Raw genomic sequence first — 21,814 nt, forward strand, 5'->3', positions numbered from 1 at the left:
TGTGTTCCCTTGAAATTGAACCCATGACCTTGGCATTGCAAGTGCAGCGTAGTTCTAGCGGGAAGACTAGCAGCTGTACATCATCACACCATTAGCTAGGTAACTCCTAGCCATCGCTTTTTAAGTCTGCTCACAATCTGTCATGTTGCCTTTTCAATGTGCTAACACGGCAACCTCCACCACCCTACCACCACCAGTTGAGTCCCGTCCTGCATGGGGGTAGGCTCCTCGCCCCTGCCTCCTATCTCCGACGGTAAGGAGTACAACTCCTTCTGACCACCAAACGGGCTAATGCCAAAGAGAGACATTACATTTCTGTTTTATAATCATCAAATATATGTCATCTTAAATTTCACTCAAGTCTGCTAGTCTTCCTGATAGAACTATATGACAATTGGAAAGACAGATGTGCATTTAACTAATCATATTATACTGCATATAAAAGATACACTAAATTAAAAATAGCACCATCAAATCAGGTAAATTAAGAATTCCAAGGTTCTTTCACTATAGGTTTTATTTACCAAATATCATACGTGTGAATCTTGTTAAATCCAGCTCATGACATTTCTGGTTTCTGGTCTTCTAATTTAAATAATCTTTGATTTCTAAACACATTTATATGCAGTTTAAGCAACACAAACATTACAATAAAAGGTATATACAACGAAAATGTTTATACCAGTGGAATTACATTGAAAATAAAGTAGGATACAGGTTATTTTCCCATTTAACTATTGCTGAAGTCTATTCGAGCTCACAGCTGATTAGTCAGTGCTCTTTGCACGTCATTTAAAATGTACACATCAACAGGTCCAGTGTAAATAGCTTTTGTTAACAAATCAGTCAGTTGAATTAAAATAGTCATATACTTAAATTTGGTCAGGAATAAGCTTACTTCTCCTTTTACATGAAGATCAGTATTTAACTGTGATATTTACATTGTTTGTTTTTCATGGTAATTTGAGATCTGTACTGGATTTCAAAAATAAAATTACTTCCTTCTTCTAAGAACTGCTCAGTGTGATGAAGTGAGATGAAGTTTATGTCAAAAACAGGATTCCACTTTGACCTAATAAACAAATGTCATCAGGTAAATTAAAGTTTTCAGTGTATATTAACCAACATGTCTAAGGAAGACTGTTTCTATTTCAGCAGGTTCACCAATTCCCTGCTTCATTTTCATGGGAATCCACCTTTTTCCTTCAGTTTTCAAGTCTCAAGTTTTCATTTGTATCTGCGTATGTTCTTGGCGGACAATGTGATGTTTGTGACGTTTAGCGGAGCATGTTGCTCCATGCGGATACTTTACACTCTATAAGTTTAAGTGGTTAGATGATGTGAAGCTACGGCCCAATGTCATGACAGCGGACAACTGCAAAAGTTGAGCCTGATCTTATTTTTACCTCAACTAACAGTTTTTTATAATTAAATTTTCTCCTCAAGATGCAACACATTAGATTTTTTTATTTTCTTTTAATTATTTTTTTTATAATAACATTTTCTCCTCAAGATGCAACACATTAGATTTTTTTTTCTAGCTAGCTAACAATTTGCATGTACCTCTACAACCAGGCGTCACTTTTTGTTAGCATGAAATCTAACGCTGACAAGGTGACAGAATGTGGTGAAGGTCATCAAACAAGCAGAAATAACCCCGTTTGACAACGAATACCATATGAAACATATGTAACCTGAGGTAGATTTATTTAATTGTGGGATTCCATGTATTAGAAGACTTTCTAACAGTACATCATTGCATTATATTAAGATTTGCAAAAGACTGTTTTTTTTGTATTATACTATTACTATAAATGTTTAAATCAACAAATAAAGTACCACAGACATTCTGTCGACCTCTCGCGACAGTTGGCGACTAGATGTGGGCGTGTCCAGCGACGCGACAAAGTTGAGACAAGTTCAACTTTATTCAAATGAAGAGCGACTAACGGAAGCGACAGCCAATAGGAGAGAAGACGGGAGAGGTCACGTGATCCTTCTCTCTCTCAGCTCCTGCAGTAACGGAAAGATGGATGAAAGGCTAATTCTTGCTGTTAGCAATTTTCCAGTGCTCTATGATATGTCTCTTCCCACGTACAAGGACATTTTTAAGAAAAATACTGCGTGGAAAGGTGTATCTGAGATCGTGGGGATTTTATGGACCCAGACAGACCGGCATTTGCATTTTCGCCGCAGATAAACAGCCACTCTGGCAAACAGCACGCCTTGTTTCTCATTCATCTTTGATATAAAGCATTTTATGTACTGATTCCATTTATATTTTGTCTTTTCCCTCCAAAATGTTTGTTTTTCCAAGAAAACAAGAAAAACGATGTGCTGTCAACAGCAATGGAATGACATCCGTGAATGTCATTTATAAATATTACTAGGCAACCAGTAGTGGGAACACCCACTAGCGACTTCACCGCCAGCCACTGGCGACCTGCAGCGACAAAGTCGCTTGCAGTGTGTACGCAGCTTAAGATTTTATGTTTATTGATAGTGGCACCTTGTGGCAGAGGTTGGTACCACATGCTAATTGTTAACTAGCATGAAAAAACAACTCAGAAAAAAAATCAGAATGAAAAAATTGTTCAAAAATGTGTATGACATAGGTTCAGGAAGGCACTAAGACACCTAAAGAAAATATTTTCACGTAGTACATTTTTTTCTCCACCACCAGAACAATTGTGAATTAGAATCATAATGGCGCCAACCAGTGGTTGGTCAGGAAAACTGTAAATAGAATAGAATAGAATGCTTAAATTTGTATTGAATGTCAGCACATCTGTGATTCAGCCATAGAGAAAGTGAAGACAGACTACAAAAACAATACAAGTATTTATTTAGGTGTATATGCATTGTTTGCACTTTTCTTTAAATTGAACAGTGGCTCGTTTTTTTTGTTTTCATTTTTATTTAAACATCATCAGCTGCAAACAAAAGAGTTCCGTGCAAAGATATGCACTGTATGTGCAGTCAATCAAAGATGTCACAAGTTAAGAAAAGATCCCTTAAAGTAATTTATGGGTCATAATAAAATGTTTAACAAGATAAAATACATTATTTTAAAACTTAACAAATCTTTCAAAGCCCTGAAACGAAAGTGCAAAAGGAAATTTTGTCTCTGAGATGATCCATTAAATTTCAGTTGTTTGTAGAGGTTGATATTTGACTTCTGGTCTCATGGTTCTGAAGATCAGAACTGCACACACCATGCCGACAGCTGCGAGAAGACTTCCAGCTATGAAGACTAGATTCAGGTTCAAAGTCGTGGACGACACTGAGGGAAATAATTAAAAGTGCCAGTTAATATATAGTATTTTCATAGAGAATGAATTGTCTTGAGTTGGTATGGAAAGAAATGTACAAATTAACGTAGTATAAACAAGTAAGTTAGAAAGTAAATAAAGTAATGTGCCTTCATGCTCAATGCTCCTCTTCAGTCTCAGGGGTCCCTGGGAGACGAAGTGACTGGAGGTCTGGATGGGAGCTTCTCTTCTGCGATGGTGGTGCGATGGTGGAGCTACTGTGCTGTTAATGCAGCCCTGAGAACAGCGGGTGTAGGGATTGTTTGCCTCACATAGGATCACTGAACAACTGATGAACACCTAGAAGGACAAGAGTGAGAGACATTGAGTCCATAAAAGTCTCATATGTCCACACATCTTTGATGGCTTTTGTTATTTTTTACCTGCTCATAAAGTCCAATAAATTTGAAGGCTTGCATTGCAAAGCGAACCATTGGCTCGTGGCTTGTGTAGAACTGTACCGTTTCATCCAAAATGCACCTGAAGTAAATAAAAAAGTAAATATGCCCAAAAAGCAGACAACGAGTAAGGTCATGTAAGCAGTTTAATCTGTATTCTTTTATTGACGTCTTCAACAGTTTAAGCAAAAAACGATCGACACAAGTAGATTTTTGCCCATTACCCAAATTTTGCTCTCCATTTAAACACTTTTATCTGCATTTTTACTGGCACTTGGAAGATGTGCCCAAATGTTATGCACATTGTTCTTACCCATTTTGGATGATTGAATAAGGCGTTTCGTAGTTGGGGTCATTGAATGGTGTAGCAACGCACGAGTCGATGAAAAGCTCAGTGTTGTCGATTGAAGACTGGGATTCAATCTGCATGTAAATCATTTGACCAAGATCATACTCCACTGGATATGTGTTTGGGTCCATCATTACAGTGTAGTCTGCTGTTTCAAAGAGTCCAAAGTGATACGTGAGGGTACCGAAGCCTCTCTCGGTGACGGTGGTAATGTGCCTCTGTGCTTGGAACTGTAGTGAAACATTGTTGCTCTTCTCATAACGGCAGGAGAACTCGATCTCCACCTCGTGTTTTCTAGTAATGATGCCGTTTGGATCATCAGTTGAGATGATTTCATTTCTGAAAATGATGTACTGGTCATCCTCCTGTAAATGATAGCATAGTTTGAATCTAGAGAAATATGTTGTTTTACTGGAGAGAAAACATATATAAAATGTACAGTTTCTCAATAACCTCTTGTGGTTTATTGCTTAAGTGAATATGTTTCTGCTGTTAAAATAAATGAGTACAGGAGAAAAGAATCACCTCAATCATAGTTCCACAGGCGTTGAGGGAAAAGTTTGCAATCACATGAGTACCATTTGAGTCCAAAGTGCAGGCGGGATTGTTGAGACGCAGATAGTCGCTATGAAGCCCGACAGAGTTCAGCTGCTCAATTTCAATGACCATGTTGGTTCCAGTGCAAATCACATTTGCCTCAACTGTAAATACAAGCAATCACTGATTATTATAATCCCTAGGATATCAAAAGTTTATAAGTCATATATGCTAGTGTACTCCTAAATGTTGACTTCTAGCATTTTGTAATAGGCATCTTTCTCTTCTGGGAAAACGGACAAAAAATATTGATGACACAGCCTGCACTACACAGATTTTTGTCATGTGCAAAAATGTGCAACTGACGAGCAAGTAGCAAATCATGGTTTATAGCTGTGATGTATCTAAAGCCTATTGGCTATTTAAAAAATAAAAGGGGGACAAGCCCTTTCAATATTTCTTGCCCATACTTCCTGTTTCAATAGGAAATATGTCAACACAGGAAATAAAACTGCATTTGTCAAGTGAATTCAAGGGGTCGTTCTTTAGCCCACTGTAAAAAACTTTTAAGATTTAACAGTCATTTCTTACAATAATATACTGCTTTCAATATTGTACTGTAAAATCAATACAGGCTAGGTCATTTTCTGTCACAACACAACAAATTACTGTGAAAAAATAAATTAGAATATCGCACTGCATTATGGGAACATAGTGTTTCGTTTGAAGTCACCATTACGGTGTTTAGTGTTCCCTTTGGATGGGACCTTATCCTTATTTCTATATTTAATTCTAATTAAATGTCTCCCAGCTGGCGCAATTGTGTTTAAGCACACATTTTATTGCACTGTAATGTATGAAGAAAATAGCCAATTTAGTGGTTGACTTTATGTCGACTCATGAAGTATAAACTACACCATATGATGCATTTGAAAGTAAAGAAGTCGTTTCATTATAAATGAACAACGTGGAAGGGGTGTTTGCAAAGCTAGGCTATAATATGATTGTTCTTATCTCTTATTAACTTATAGTCATGAGTTGTTAATCAGTCATGCAATATATCAATACTCAGCATACAAAACTCAATGATGGTGACAATTAACAAACACTGTATATAAAATATACCATGGCCATGGTTCTCAGCAGGAAACTGATGGAGTGCGTACTCCAGGTAGGGAAGGAGGTATTGGCCCAAGTGAAGGAGTACAAGTACCTCAGGGTCTTGTTCACGAGTGATGGGACAATGGAGCGGGAGGTTGGCCGGAGAATCAGGGCAGCGGGGACAATATTGCACTCGCTCTATCGCACCGTTGTCACGAAAAGAGAGCTGAGCCGGAAGGCAAAGCTCTCGATCTACCGGTCAATTTTTGTTCCTACCCTCACCTATGGTCATGAAGGCTGGGTCATGACCGAAAGAACTAGGTAGCGAGCACAAGCGGCCGAAATGGGCTTCCTCAGAAGGGTGGCAGCTTCTCCCTTAGAGATAGTGTGAGGAGCTCAGTCATCCGTGAGGAGCTCGGAGTAGAGCCGCTGCTCCTTTGCATTGAAAGGAGTCAGTTGAGGTGGTTTGGGCATCTGGTAAGGGTGCCCCCTGGCCTCCTCCCTAGGGAGGTGTTTCAGGCACGTCCAGCTGGGAGGAGACCTCGGGGAAGACCCAGGACTAGATGGAGAGATTACATCTCCACACTGGCCTGGGAACACCTCGGGGTCCCCCAGTCAGAGCTGGTTAATGTGGCTCGGAATAGGGAAGTTTGGGGCCCCCTGCTGGAGCTGCTGCCCCCGCGACCCGACTTCGGATAAGTGGTTGAAGATGGATGGATGGATGTGTATAAAATAATTACAGATGATCATTGTGATTCTATGACACAGCAATGCTACATTACAATAATTTATTGGTCCTGTTTACAGTGAAGTCACAGTACACAGTTGTCTTTTAATAAATTGTAGAAATACTACTGTAAAATATACTGCGAAAGTCATGCAACTGAAGCCAGGGATTTACTGCAAACTCACACTAATTATTTTTACAGTGCACAATTAGGCATACACATGTAGAAGCACAAAGGGGCTGATTCACTCAAAATCTGAAATTGTTTCCTAGTACTGATAAAGACTGTACATGCGTACATACATTTTAAAATGCATACAGGTGAACAAAGTGAATTACTAACCAGTTTTCTTTCCAACGGTGACAATGACACATCTCATTTCAGACTGATAAATGCTGTATCTGGAAATAAATGGGAAGATATACAGTATACAGGTCACTTGAGGTTGCTAGTTGTAGGCCTACTTGAATATATAGAAAATGAATTCTTTGCACACCCGCTTGTGCTCTCTGCAATGAAACAGACAGGGAAATGATCTCCAAGATCCTCTGTCATTGGCGTCCATCTAATGGCGTACTCTCCAGTGCTCAAAAGGTGCTTAGTTATGTTCAGAGGGCCACTAATGATGACATCAGAAACCCTGGGAATGAACAATAAAACCAAGCACATATTAATCATACAGAAAAATGATGTATTCATTTCTGGCAGAAATATATTTGAAACATATTGTAAATATATGTTGTAAACAGCAAAGTGGACTGGAAAGAAATACATTTCCCAAATTGTCCAAATTGTGAAAATATATTTTGTTTACAACAATTTTGAAAATACATTTACAATATCAAAATTAATTTTAGATATACATGCAAATGTTTATCGCCAAGAACAAACTCAGTGTGTGTGGCCACTCTTTAAAATCGGCAAGTAGCTGTAAGTAACTTTTGCACTAAAAACAATAAGGTCATGGGTTTGATTTCCAGGGAATTTACATTCTGATTTATACTCGAATGCACTTATTCGAACCGTGAAATGAAGCATGCAGTTTCGTTTGGCTGCGTTCTGTTTCGCTGCATTTACCTGGTGAAATTAACACTAGAGGCACTACAACAACTGTGTGTTTTATTCACTTTGACACAAATCATGACTACAATGGCTGATTATGACTTTAAAACACTTGTTTTTTGCACTATTACTCACACGCTGTTATGTAATGATACCAAAACACTTTTACTATAACGCATCATTTGAAAAACTCTATATTTTAATGCTTGTATTACAGACCCACCTATATTCACTACATTTTTACCCATTTAAACCCCCATTTAATATTCACATAATAAAAAAACTACTTTGTTTACGACACCATTTCACTCGCTTTTGGTGCCCCCTGCTGGAAATTTCACTATGAAACTGCAGCCAAACGTGTAATGAAGCACGTTGCCATGGTCACATAATATTTTTTGAGATCATTATGTAAAATACAGATCTATATAAATACATTTTGCAGATATGTTATATGAAAATTCTTCGTATATTTTAAAAAACACTGAAAGAACAAGCAAACATATTTTTGGCCTAATGGGCAAACACACATCTGCACTCACACACACGTTTTTTTTTATACTTCTGTGACTCCTTACGTTGAATAAGCTGCTGTGGCTTGAACAATGATTTCCAGTTCACGGAGAGGTGCAGCATGAATTTGTTCTCCATTCTGGGGAGTTGGGGACATGAAGTGAGGAATGTAGAGTCCTTCAGTGCATGATGGAGCAGGTGGGTCAACTGAATATACATAAAGAAAAAATATAATGAAGACACCACACATACATGTACGTTTACATTCACGCCATTTTCTGATTGAGGTCCTATTTCTGATTATATCTTTATTCCAATAAAGACGCTAATGTTCCACAGCTCTCGGAATGTTCTTTTATATGTAATCATAAATAAGCTATGTCCACACATTATAGCATAGTTTTTACTACGTTTACGCCTCTCATCGACACTAGAACGGCTCTTTCCTCATCCGAAAACAGACTTTTGAAGGCCATGTACACACTAATGTTTTTTCATTTGAAAAAGCAACAATTTCAGTTCCACACTGGAAACAGTGTTTGTCCTCCATCGAAAACAGACTTAAACAGATCAGTCTGGATGTGGCCAAAAACGTTCTCCATAATCGCATACTTTGGAAAACAATGATGTTTCAATTAGTGAGGACTAAAAAAAAACAACTTTCCATAACAGCAATCCAAAAATGTGCTACTCCAATAGCTTGGCATTTCAACGTTAGTATCTAATGTCACCCAGAATTAACTTTGTAGACATGCGCAGATATAAATGAATATTCAGTGGATATTCTACATAATAGGTTTACATGACCCAAAATTCTGATTAATATAATTATATTCCAGCTGTCGTATTCAGATAAAAAAAAAAAACTATCTGGTTATGATCACAATATGACCAAATTCTATTTAATATGTGAATTGGTATATTAATATATACAGCAAATACCAATTTGTGATCTTGACCAAATCATGAGAAAGGCTCACCAATAAAACTAAATTGTAGAGGAATCATGCTCAATGGATCATAAGATTGTTGATTGATGTTATTGGTTGGGAACTGTTGGTTTGGGTATGTTGTGGTCGTAGCTGTGGTTTGCAGCCAAAACCATGTTGAAAGAGTGGTCAATTGCTGGTGAGGCCATGGTGTAGTTGTGGATGACACAGTTGTAGTTTGAGTGTTTGCATTGAACCCAGATACTGAGTGTTGACTTCCACCACCCAGAGGGTATCTATCAGACTGGGTTCCATCAGTATAGGACAGAGTGATGTGATTCCTTGGGAAGTCCTCCAGAACCAACTCAAATCCATAGACCCCTGTGCTATAGGCATAGCTGTACTCTAGAGTGCAAGCATTCTGTTAAAGAATTAATACAAACATTTGTAAAAACAGGTGCCAAAATAACTTATGCTCCTATTAAAATAACTTTTTTTGAAGCCACAGATTATTTCACAAATTATTTACGCCGTTTCTTACTTCATCTATTTGGAAACCACTTGGCTGGCTACATGTGTCACATTCATTATTCTGTGGAGTTCCATATCGACATCTGACCTGATCACCATCTGGGTCAAAGGTCATCAAGCGGTATGTACGAGGGCAGTTTTGGGGAACACTAAAGATGTAGTTATAGAAACAGACATAAATATTGATTGATAAATAATAATAATAATAATTATAAAAAAACATTATTATCATTTTCTATAAAAATTATTTAATGACTTAAAACATTTAAATGTCTTGTGGTGTAACCATCATTTAAAACATATTAAAATGCTTTCTTGTAAATTTGAATCAAGAATATCAAGACATTTTCTCAGTGTTTCTTCTTGGTCTTATTGTGCACAATTCATCAGTGGATGCTATTTTAAATGTAAAAAGTCTGTCTTTGTAATCTTTACCGCAAAAGTGGTAAAATAGTGTTGCGGGGGGAATAGTTGGGTTCATTAGTGTCAGATCTTGAGCCGAGATCCACATGTGTCCAGAGTTTCCAGCTGTCAATAAAGTTATTTGTGGGGATCCAGCAGCAAGAAGCGTCCCTATAATACAATTGTGTAAAACAATCAGACAATGATGAAAGCAATCGCCCCAAAAATGATAATTCTGTCCTTGTTTACAATTTCTTATTTTTTGTGTTCTGCAGAAGAAAGAAAGTCATATGGGGTCAGGATAACATGAGGGTGAGTTAATGATGACAGAATTTTCATTTTTGGGTGAACTGTTTCTTGAATATGTGTAAATGACCAAATACACATCTTTTAATATAACAAAATATAAGTAACTGTATTCCACTACAGTTACAATTTAAATCATTGGTAATTAGAATACAGTTACATTCAAAAAGTCTTTTGATTACTGAAGAGATTACTTTTTCTTGTCATTTGTTTAATTTAATATTTAGTCCTTTTACTTGGAAAACATTTATACATTTAAATGATACGATCCAAAGTGCATTTGAACAGTGGTGAAACACTTTCTTATGATGTGTTACATCCATACGAGCAGACAGAGAAGTACGTTTGAAGTAAGTTTGGAGCAGAAGAAATAGAAATAAACCTTGCATAAACTATCAGCTTTACGCTAAGCTAAAATGCTGTTTCTAGACATTTTACACGCGTATGTTACCAGACACGATCATATACAATCTTATCTCTCAATAAGAAAATTCGCGCTGGATCATAATACATTTTTTTCTAGTAAGATCTTTGATATTAGGTCAAAAATCATATTCTTGATAATATTTTTTGTATTGTTTTCCTGTAAAAATATCTAAAAATATCTTAAAACAAGATAAATTTGATTAATCCTGTTTTAGAAACTACACTGCATAAGATATTTAGGTTTTTCAGAGAATGTATTTTTAACGTGTGTATTTTGTCTTACTGCACTGGCAGAAATTTTATAGTCAAAACAAGTGAATAAATCTACCAGTGCTGAAGAAGTAATCCAAAGTATTTAGAATATGTTACTGACCTTGAGTACTCTAATGGAATACGTTACAAATTAAATTTTACAGCATGTATTCTGTAATCTGTAGTGGAATACATTTCAAGAGTAACCCTCACAACCCTGGTAATACATGACAATTCAAGACTTACTGCAAGTCAAATGGCTCATTCCCATGGATGTTTCTTGTCACAACAGCTTCATTTTGGCACCAAGTGTTTGTGTAACCGCTTCTGCCATTAGAGCTGCGATCAATCTTTGCATTGTCTTCTCTGCTTGAATACCCGCAATTCCCCAAGACGCAGTAATATGGTACGTAAGAACAAGAAATCTCATCATAGGTTTGCTTGATGCGAAACTCGACCTTTTGATAAAAGAGAGACAAATACTTTTACTTAACATCCAGATAAGTTTACAGTACATTACAGCTTTAGTTACAGTTACATTTGAGAACTTCTCTAGATCTGAATCTCTGTTCAATGAGATTTAAAATGTTTGAAAATGAATCTGATGTTAAGGAATATTCCAGTTTAAATACAAGTTACAGTATTTGTGACATAATATGTGTCACGATTCCCTTGTTATCTGCCCTGGTTTCACTTGTCTTTGTCAAAACTACACTTCCCAGGATCCCTTGCCCTCATCACTGCCAGCCCTGTGTCATTGTGCTCACCTGATTGTAGTTTGTCATCATCATGTCTCCAGTGTATTTAAATCCTGTTTGTTCTCCATTCCCTTGTCAATCGTCGATGTTTATGGATGCGTGTTTTGCCGGTTTCCCTGTGTATGTTCTCCGTGTTTTTGTTTCTTATGTTTACATTTTTGTTATCCCCTCATGGATGTTTTGGTTGTTCCCAGTGTTTTGTTTTATTCTGTGTTTTCTTGTCCATTTAATAAAGAACCTGCTATTAGATCCTCGCCCCTCGTCTGCCTTCCTGCTCATCGTAACAATATGGATCACCTCAGAAAATAATTGTGACTCGCCCCTTGTTGATTTAAAAGACACTTACAATGGAAGTGAATGTGGCCGGTACATAAAAGTTAAAATACACACTGTTTCAAAAGTACAGATGATGGTTAAACCTGTAATCTGGTTAACGATGCTGGTCTTGATTTTATCACACAATAATGTTTGAAATGTTTGAAACAATATATATTTTAATGTGTATAGATTGGTTCCATTCACTTCCATTTAAAGTGTCTTAATTTAACCTGCAATTTGTGCTATTTTTTAATAAACAAGCGATGAGTGAAAGTAATTTTTGGTGATAATCAGTATTATTCCACAAATGCTGTTGAGAAAGCTTAACTTGAATTGAACCCAGAACATTCCTTTAAAGTAGGGATTGAACAATGTATTTTTGTATTTTTTTGCCAATTACTGACCAAATTAAAACCATTGACATATTGGTCATAAGCATGAAAACGTAGATATGAAAAACTGATGGTTTCTTTTTAATAATTACACAAATATTATGCGTTGTATAAAGTTTCTAATGTTTTTTTTCTATTTGTAAAATAAAGAAGCGCCTACCAAAATAAATGCATAAAATGAATTCAGTCCATGTAGATTACATAGATTCAGTCCATGTTCTATAAAAAACATTTATTGCCAGAACAATAAAATAGCTTTTTTTGCCTTCTTGTACATTTATAAAGAATAATTCATATGCAAAACAATTATCTGATGACAAAATAAGGTTAGTATGTGGCAAAATATCATTACTGACATATAGTTTTTGTTCAAATCGACATCGAAGCACCGACATCTGTCAAACATTGCAAAAACTGTTTAGAGCTGACGCAGAAATGTTTTGCTAGCAATTTACTGTAAATTCACCGTTCATTATTCACAGTGCTTAATTTTGCTGACTGTGATTTGTAAAAATAATAATATTATACTATATATATATATATATATATATATATATATATATATATATATATATATATATATTATTTTTTTTGTTTATATATATTCTTATTATTAAACCAAAACATACACATTTCCATTAATGTTTGATTATATATATATATATCAAACATTAATGGAATTTTGCATGTTTTGGTTTTCAAACTGAAATAATGCATTATATTAAGAGTAAAATGAATATGAATCTGTTAATCTCATGGAATATATCAATCACATATTACTGTTTACATAAAGAATTAAGATATGTTAAAACATGCTAATCTTCTACTATATCTATCAAACACACAAAAAATGTATTACTTTAAAGCTCCCGTCTGGATTGTTTCCTTTAGGTGAGAATGATCAGTGAACCTCCATAATAATGTCCTGCTGAAGCAATGGTCACTAGAAGCAGAAGATTCAACACCAGTGTTGGAGACATCATGGTGCCTGAGTCCTTCATCTCTCTATACCTGCCAAGAGCACCCGATCACCTGCTTTTATACAGTATATTTCTTTTATCTCAGGGGAGGAGGAATGTGTTCCATTGAATGGCAAAGAAAACAATTTCAGGGCATGTACATGCTTCAGAGAAATCACATGCTTAAAAGGTGAAACTATGCACACTGATTTGACCCATTTTTGTGATGCTGTTTCTCTGCCCTATATTTCTGTTTTTGTCCATGATGGCAGAACTCCTCCATAACAATGGCCTTACATGAGATGTAAATCCATTTATACAACACCTGTTTGCTTTCTTAAAAACCTATCTTACCCACAGTACTGAAAGTGCAAAACTCAAACAAACAAAAACGTGAGCAAAATTCTCTGGACTTCAGACTTTGAAAGGTGCTTGATGATTTATTACAGTTGGAAGGACAGAAGAGCATTAAAGTAATATTTATAAATCAAAGATCCATCCATCCATCCATCCATCCATCCATCATCAACCGCTTATCCTGTGTACAGGGTCACGGGGGGCTGGAGCCTATCCCAGCTAACATTGGGCGAAAGGCGGGGGACACCCTGGACAGGTCGCCAGTTAAATCAAAGATATTACATGAAATTATATCTGGCTTCATATTTATGTTGCGATAAGGCAGTAATAAAATAGGAAGAACAATGTAAATCAAGTCAAATTTGAGATTTCCTAACCTGACCGGTTCTATCACTATCAATCAAGCACATTCTTTAGATCTATTACACAAACTATTCTTTTAAATTAGAACCTGCTTTAGATTACTTACAGAAGTGCAAGCGATTATAAAGACAATACATTGAAATCTGGATTGGATATTCAAGGTCAACATAGACCATAAGAAATTTTACTTTTGATTTGGTTTCAGCACAAACATAAGATGCAGTCTGTACCGAATGTAGGCTACCACATAAAAATGTACTAATGACTGACTCTTATATCCCTTATAAAATCTGTTCTACAGGTTTGCCTTTTCCAGGAACATGATAACTAAATTCAATTGAAAGAATTGAAAGGTTGGAAGATGTACAAATAAATTGTCAACATTTTATTTCTCTAGCTTTAGAATGATTACCAGCGAAGCATTGAATTAATAAGCATCTGATGAAAGCTTTAACGCAGTATAGCTTTACACCCAATGGCTAATAATAATTTGTTGTGAAGAATGCTTGTCATGTACTGATCCTCCCAACCACCCCTTGAATACAAATGTACTATTGTCATATTGTCTTTTGTTATTTGCACATTTGTACTGAAGGGCATAGGTGTGTGTTGTCAAGGAGTCATTAACAACTGTTCAGACTTGTTTCTCCAACATGATTTGCTTTTACATATGCAGAAATGTTAAAAAAAATTAAATACAGTTTTCAAATATACACCTATATAACCAATGTGAAAAACAAACTGCCCCCTTAAACTTAATAGCTGGTTGTGCCACCTGTAGTAGCAACAACTGCAACCAAACTCTTCCGAGATCAGTCTTTCACAACGCTGTGATGGAATTTTGCACATGCTTCTTTGCAGAACTGCTTTAGTTCAGCCACATTGGAGGGTTTTCAAGCATGAACTACCCTTTTAAGTACTGCCACAACTTCTCAATCGGGTACAAGTCAGGACTTTATCTAGGCCACTCCAAAACTTTAATTTAGCTTCTTTTGAGCCATTCAGAGGTGACTTACTCCTATGCTTTGGATCATTGTCTTGCTACATAATCCAGTTGTGCTTGAGCTTCAATTGACAGACAGATGACCGGATGTTCTCCTTTAGTATTTTCTGGTAGAGAGCAGAATTCATGTTTCCCTAAATTATTGCAAGTTGCCCTGGGCCTGAGGCAGCAAAGCATCCCCACTATCACCACTATGCTTGACTGTAGGTATGATGTTCTTTTTGTGGAATTCTGTGTTTGATTTACACCAGATACTGTATAAAGGGACCCCTGTCTTCCAAACAGTTCCACTTTCGACTCATCTGTCCACAGAATATTTTCCCAAAAGGTTTGAGGATCATCAAGGTGTGTTTTGGGAAAATTTAGACAAGCCTTAATGTTCTCCTGGGTTAGCAGTGGTTTTCTGCTATCCACTCTTCCATGGATGCCATTTTTGTCAAGTGTCTTTCTGATAGTCGAGTCATGAACTTTATTGATACGAAAGAGGCCTACAGTTCTTTGGATGTTGTTCTTGGATTTTTGTGACTTCCTGGATGAGTCATCGTTGTGCTCTTGGAGGAATTTTGGAAGGTCAGGCACTTCAGGGAAGGTTCACAACTGTTCCATGTTTTCTCCATTTGGATATAATGGCTCTCACTGTGATACTTTAGGGTCTAAGAGCCTTTGAAATAGCTTTGTAACCCTTCCCAGACTGTTGTATTTCAATCACCATTTCCTCATAATTTCTGGAATTTCTTTCGACCTTGGCATACTGTGCTACTGGGTGATATCTTTTAGCCAACTTCATGCTTCTTCTTCTTCTTTCTTTTTTATTGGCGGCTTGCATTCTAAAATAGAGCATTACCTCCATCTACTGTGGGTTACAGATCAGAGACTGTGGCAGCGGGGGCGTGGTCAAGCGCCCGTCCGGGAGAGAAAAGCGGTAAGGGCGCTCACACCTGGGCTAAATTATGTCTAACACCTGTCTCTAATTGCAGTAGAGCGAGGAGAGCGGTTAAAAAGCCAGCAGCCACAGAGCAGAGAGAGACAGAGACGGACAACGAACTCAGCGCTCGAAGTACAAAGAAATTGTGAATACTAAAGAAATTGTGAATACTGTTGGCACAAAAGGGGAATTAAAAGGCTTACTGTGTCTTGAAGTCTTGCTTCCTGTTGTCCTTGCTTAGACAGCGTTACACTGGTGCCGAAACCCGGAGATTATTAGGAACACCTGTCTTCCAAAGGATGGAACAGAATCGCCTCGTAGAGTCCTCCCAGCTGGCGGAAGTCCTCCAGTCCCTCGCTACACTCCATCAGAGCCACCAACAATCCCTGCTTGAGCTCCGCAAGACCAGGATCGCCGCTTCTTCGAAATCATGCGGGCTCAAGCAGAGGACCGGCACGCCATCCGAGCCTCCTCAGCCAGGAGGCCGCTCCAGCCGCAGCCGCGACCCCGGACACCAGCGCCACATTGCCCCCACCGCGTTACAGAAGATGGGGCCGGCAGATGACCCAGAAGCGTTCATCGACCTGTTCGAACGAACGGCGGAAATTTGGGGGTGGCCCCAAGACCAGTGGGCAGCCCGTCTAGTCCCTCTCCTGTCCGGGAAGCACAACTCGCGGCGCAACAGCTGCCGGCAACAAGCCTCCTGGCTTACCCCGATCTGAGGAAAGCCATCTTGCAACGGGTTGGTCGGAGCCCGGAAGAAAGTCGCCAGCTCTTCCGGCCTTGAAGCTCGACAAACCGACCGCCCGCTTGCGTTCGCCCAGCGGCTCCGCGGATGCCTGTCGGAGGTGGCTGCTCGCTGGACCGCGACGCCGAGGAGCTAGTCGACCAGGTGGTACTGGAGCAGTTTGTCCAGCGCTTGCCCCGAAGACGGCCGAGTGGGTCCAGTGCCACCGCCCGGCGCCGCTGGAGGAAGCCGTCCGACTCGCAGAGGACCACATGGCGGCGATTCCCAGGGCGGATGAGCCCTCTCTCTGTCTCCCCTTCCCCTGTGTCTTCCCCTGTTTTTTTCCCTCCCTCTTCCCTCTCGCTCTGCTCTCTCCCCAGGGTCCGTTCCTGCCCCACGCAGGCTGAGCATTTGTGAGACCAGCCTCCCGGCCTTGGGAACACCCGCCTAGCCCTTCCCTCGCCCTTCAGCCGCCTCCTCCTCAGGTGGGGGCACCCGCCAGCACGGGTGCGGCCGCAGCTCTGGGCCGGTCTGCTGGAGGTGCGGAGACCCGACCACTTCCGGATCAGTGTCCGCTGATGGAAATAGGGGCAGTGGTGCGGGTCTCCGATGTTCCGCAGGCTGCCCCGATCGGGCTGGAGCGCATCGGATTCGGTAAGAATCCAGGGGTACATACCAAGCTTTGTTGGATACCGGCTGTAACCAGACCACCATCCACCAACGCTTGGTTCAACCCGGGCTCTGGGCTCAGCTAAACTGGTGAGGGTGAGGTGTGTGCATGGGGATATTCACAAGTATCCCGTGGTGACTCTGGCGATCAAATTCGGGAGAAAAACATAGTGTGGAGGCAGCGGTTAGTTCTCGCCTCACCCATCCGCTAATTTTGGGTACGGATTGGCCGAATTTTAGAAAGTTATTGGAGGGAGTTTGTGCGGATGGGTCCTGCGTGAAAGTGAAGGGGTGTGTGATGTGCGATGCTTTGGCGGGGAGGCGGAGCCAGGGCCGCCCTCTGCTGCTCCGAAGTGACGTGGAAGGGGCGAGGTGGACGCTCCTCCTCTCCGGAATTCTCGGAGGGGACTTCCCTTGGAGCAGTCGCGGGATGAAACCCTTAAGCACGCTTTTGACCAAGTGAGAGTAATCGATGGTCAACATCTCCGCCGGTGTCGCCGTTTCATATCCGTGATTTTTCGCTTATTAAAGATCGGTTATACAGGGTGACGAGGACGCCCAAACAAAGGAGGAAGTAACACAATTATTGATTCCACGGAGCCGCGGAAATGGTTTTCCAGGCGGCTCACTATAATCCCATGGCCGGTCACCTAGGGGAACGGAAAACACTTCTCCGCCTAATAGCCCGCTTCTATTGGCCGGGCATTGGCGGTGACGCCCGCAGGTGGTGTGCGGCGTGTCGTGAATGTCAGCTGGTAAACCCACCGCCACCCCAAAAGCGCCATGGCGCTCTCTACCATTAATCGAGGTCCCCTTCGAAGAATTGGAATGGACCTCGCCGGGCCATTAGAACGGTCAGCACGCCGGACATCGCTCGTGTTAGTCCTAGTGGATTACGCGACGCGATATCCGAAGCAGTGCCTCTGAGCAACATCTCCGCGACGTAGTGTTGCAGGGGCACTCTTCAAGATAATCTCCCGGTGGGGATTCCGAAAGAAATCCTCACCGATCAAGGCACGCACTTTTATGTCACGGACACTTCGCTGAACTTTACGAGCTCTTGGGCATCAAATCGATTCAAGCACTAGCGCTTACCATCCCCAGACAGATGGCCTAGTGGAACGATTTAATAAAACGCCAAGAACATGATTCAGTAAATTGCATACACGATGACGCTTAGAAATTGGGATAAGTGGCTAGACCCCTGTTGTTTGCAGTACGAGAGGTCCCGCAAGCCTCCACCGGTTCTCCCCGCTTGAGCTGCTGTACGGGCGACGCTCCGCGGTGTCCTTGACGCCATCCGCGAGCGTGGGAGGAGGGACCTTCTAATAGTAAAATGAAATTCAGTTCGTTCTCGATCTTAGAGCAAAACTCCACACACTGGGGCTTACTAACACAGGAGAATTTGCTCCAAGCTCAAGAACGCCAACGCCGGCTGTATAACAGGGGTGCTCGGCTACGGAATTTGCACTCGGAGACAAGGTACTCAGATTACTCCCAACATCGAAGCTCTAAATTACTCGCCAAGTGGCAAGGACCCTTTGAGGTCACACGACGACAGTGGGGATCTCGATTATGAGGTTAAACGCACCGATAGAGGGGCGCGGCCAAATTTATCACCTCAACCTCCTGAAATTATGGAGGGAGGAGGCGGCCTCTGTGACATTGGCCACGGTAGTTCCGAGAGGGCGGAGCTCGGACCGGAGATAAACAAAAACTACGATCCCAACACTCCGGTTACTTGTGGGGACCAACTCTCACCGCGGCAGCTCACAGAGGTTTCTGAGTTACAAAAGGAATTTGCGGACGTGTTTTCCCTCTACCGGGCCGTATAAACCTCATACAGCACCACATCGAGACCGAGCCGGGCGCTGTGGTGCGTTGTCGCCTCTATCGCTAATCCGAACATAAAAAGAAAATCGTACGGGAAGAATTAGATGCAGTGCTTGATATGGGCGTAATAGAGGAATCCCACAGTGATTGGTCCAGCCCGGTTGTTCTTGTTCCCAAGAGTGATGGGTCTGTTCGATTCTGTGTGGATTACAGAAAAGTCAACGCGGTGTCTAAATTTGACGCTGCACTCAATGCCCCGTGTTGATGAACTGCTCGATCGGGTTAGGTACTGCTCGATTTTATTCGACCTTGGATTTAACAAAGGGTTATTGGCAGATCCCCTTGACACCAATGTCCCGTGGAGAAAACAGCCTTCACCACGCCGCTTGGATTACACCAATTTGTGACGCTTCTTTCGGTTTGTTTGGGGCACCAGCCACGCTTCAGCTGACTCATGGATCGGATCCTCAGACCGCACACACGCGCACGCCGCTGCCTATTTAGATGACATTATCATTTATAGCAATGATTGGCAGCGCACATGCAACATCTGAGGGCCGCCCTGAGATCGCTGCGGCGGGCGGGCTCACAGCAAACCCCAAGAAGTGCGCGGTTGGGCGTGTGGAGGTACGGTATCTGGGGTTCCACTTGGGTCATGGCCAGGTGCGCCCCCAAATTGATAAGACCGCGGCGACATGCGACTTGCCCTAGACCTAAGACCAAAAAGGGGTGAGGCAGTTCCTGGGGCTGGCTGGCTATTACAGAAGATTTGTGCCTAATTATTCGGACGCCACCAGCCCGCTGACTGACCTCACTAAAAAGGGGCTCCAGATCCGGTCCAATGGTCAGAGCAGTGCCAACAGGCGTTACGCAGGTTAAAGCTGCACTTTGTGGGGGCCGCTTTTGCATGCACCTGACTTCTCTCCCCTTTGTATTGCAGACGGACGCTTCAGACAGAGGGCTGGGGGCCGTACTCGCGAGCTGGTGGAGGGAGAGGAACGCCCGGTGCTGTACATTAGCCGGAAGCTCTCCTTAAGGGAGACTAAGTACAGCACCGTGGAGAAGGAGTGTCTGGCCATCAAGTGGGCGGTCCTCACCCTCCGGTACTACCTGCTGGGGCGGGCCTTCACCCTCTGTTCGGATCATGCCCCACTGCAGTGGCTCCACCGCATGAAAGATACTAACGCCCGGATCACCCGCTGGTATCTGGCCCTCCAGCCTTTTAAGTTCAAGGTGGTCCACAGACCGGGGTGCAGATGGCTGCCGCCGACTTCCTCTCCAGAAATGGGGAGTGGTAGGCAGGCCGGATGACGCCCGGCCTGAGTCGGGCGGTGGGGGTATGTGGCAGCGGGGCGTGGTCAAGCGCCCGTCCGAGAGAAAAGCGTAAGGGCGCCACACCTGGGCTAAATTATGTCTAACACCTGTCTCTAATTGCAGTAGAGCGAGGAGAGCGGTTAAAAAGCCAGCAGCCACAGAGCAGAGAGAGACAGAGATCGGACAACTAACTCAGCGCTCGAAGTACAAAGAAATTGTGAATACTAAAGAAATTGTGAATACTGTTGGCACAAAAAGGGGAATTAAAAGGCTTACCGTGTCTTGAAGTCTTGCTTCCTGTCGTCCTTGCTTAGACAGCGTTACAGAGACTCTTTCCCTTCTCTCCACAGACCTTTTATGACTCATGGGTTCAATGGCGCTGCGTGTTCAGCTCCTCCATTTCAGCCCCAAGTCCATCACTGCCCATGGAGAGGAAAAAAAACTATTATGGCCAAGCTATATTCTTTCAATTAACCGTGTTCTATTCAGAAATTGTATTAAAAGACAAGCCCCTATTATCTCCTGGGTACTGCTGTTCCATTCACCTCTACAGAAGTGTATGCTGTTGGATATACGGTGCATTCTGTTCCTCCCTCCTCTGAGTGCGATTGCAATTGGATCTAAGGCACATATCAGCGGCTTTCTCCTTCTCTGCACGGCAATGCAGTTTGCCCCTGGGTGCTTCGACAGCGCAGAAGAGTTAGTTTCTCTAAAAGAGCAAATACACAGCTGGCGTTGAACGTCCTTTTCAGGATGCGTCTTTTTAAAGATCTCTTTCCGCCTCTGTGTAGTTTCTGGATGCGGTTGATTTCTCCCCACCTCTGACGGTCATAAAAGCTGCCTCGCGTGCCATGGGCTGCGATCACACGCAGGCAGCGTTTTATGAATGGTTCATGTTCTCAGTGCGAGAACATAGCCAGGGCAGCATTGCGGTCGTGGCTTTCTTTTGTCATGAGAGAAAGTCACTTCAGCCGCCCCCCTCGCTTCACCTCCTTCCTATGGAATTGGGGCAGGTGCCACAGGTGATGAAGGCGATTTGGGGATAATGACGGGCTCAGTTTCGGTGGGTAAATCCCCTCGAACCACCCGCCTCCCCGGCACGCTTGCTTGCTTCCATCCAAGCTCGGAATGAGTGATTTCTCTCCAATGGTTCATGTTCTCAGTGCGAGAACATAGCTGTCGCAGAATTGCGGTCGCGGCTTTCTTTTGTCACGAGAGAAAGCCACATCAGCCGCGCTTCATCTCCTTCCTACGGCATTGGGGCAGGCGCCACAGGTGATGAAGGCGATTTGGGGATAATGACGGGCTCAGTTTCGGTGGGTAAATCCCCTCGAACCACCCGCCTCCCCGG

At 41.6% G+C, this 21,814-nt stretch overlaps 1 protein-coding gene across 1 annotated transcript; it reads right to left on the reverse strand.

Annotated features, from left to right (window-relative positions):
* Nucleotides 1-2,855: 2,855 nt before the first annotated feature.
* On the reverse strand, nucleotides 2,856-13,312 carry LOC127661597 (ZP domain-containing protein-like). The gene is made up of 13 exons (XM_052152363.1): nucleotides 13,173-13,312; nucleotides 11,092-11,303; nucleotides 9,895-10,032; nucleotides 9,470-9,608; nucleotides 8,980-9,349; nucleotides 8,065-8,206; nucleotides 6,921-7,064; nucleotides 6,767-6,825; nucleotides 4,584-4,759; nucleotides 4,023-4,423; nucleotides 3,695-3,791; nucleotides 3,422-3,611; nucleotides 2,856-3,283 (listed from the first exon to the last, which is right to left on the reverse strand). The coding sequence occupies exons 4-13, from the start codon at nucleotides 9,572-9,574 to the stop codon at nucleotides 3,141-3,143; spliced, it is 1,827 nt and encodes a 608-aa protein (XP_052008323.1). The 5' UTR covers nucleotides 9,575-9,608; nucleotides 9,895-10,032; nucleotides 11,092-11,303; nucleotides 13,173-13,312; the 3' UTR covers nucleotides 2,856-3,140.
* Nucleotides 13,313-21,814: the final 8,502 nt, after the last annotated feature.

The sequence above is a fragment of the Xyrauchen texanus genome, chromosome 21 (assembly GCF_025860055.1).
Source record: "Xyrauchen texanus isolate HMW12.3.18 chromosome 21, RBS_HiC_50CHRs, whole genome shotgun sequence".
Lineage (NCBI taxonomy): Eukaryota > Metazoa > Chordata > Actinopteri > Cypriniformes > Catostomidae > Xyrauchen > Xyrauchen texanus.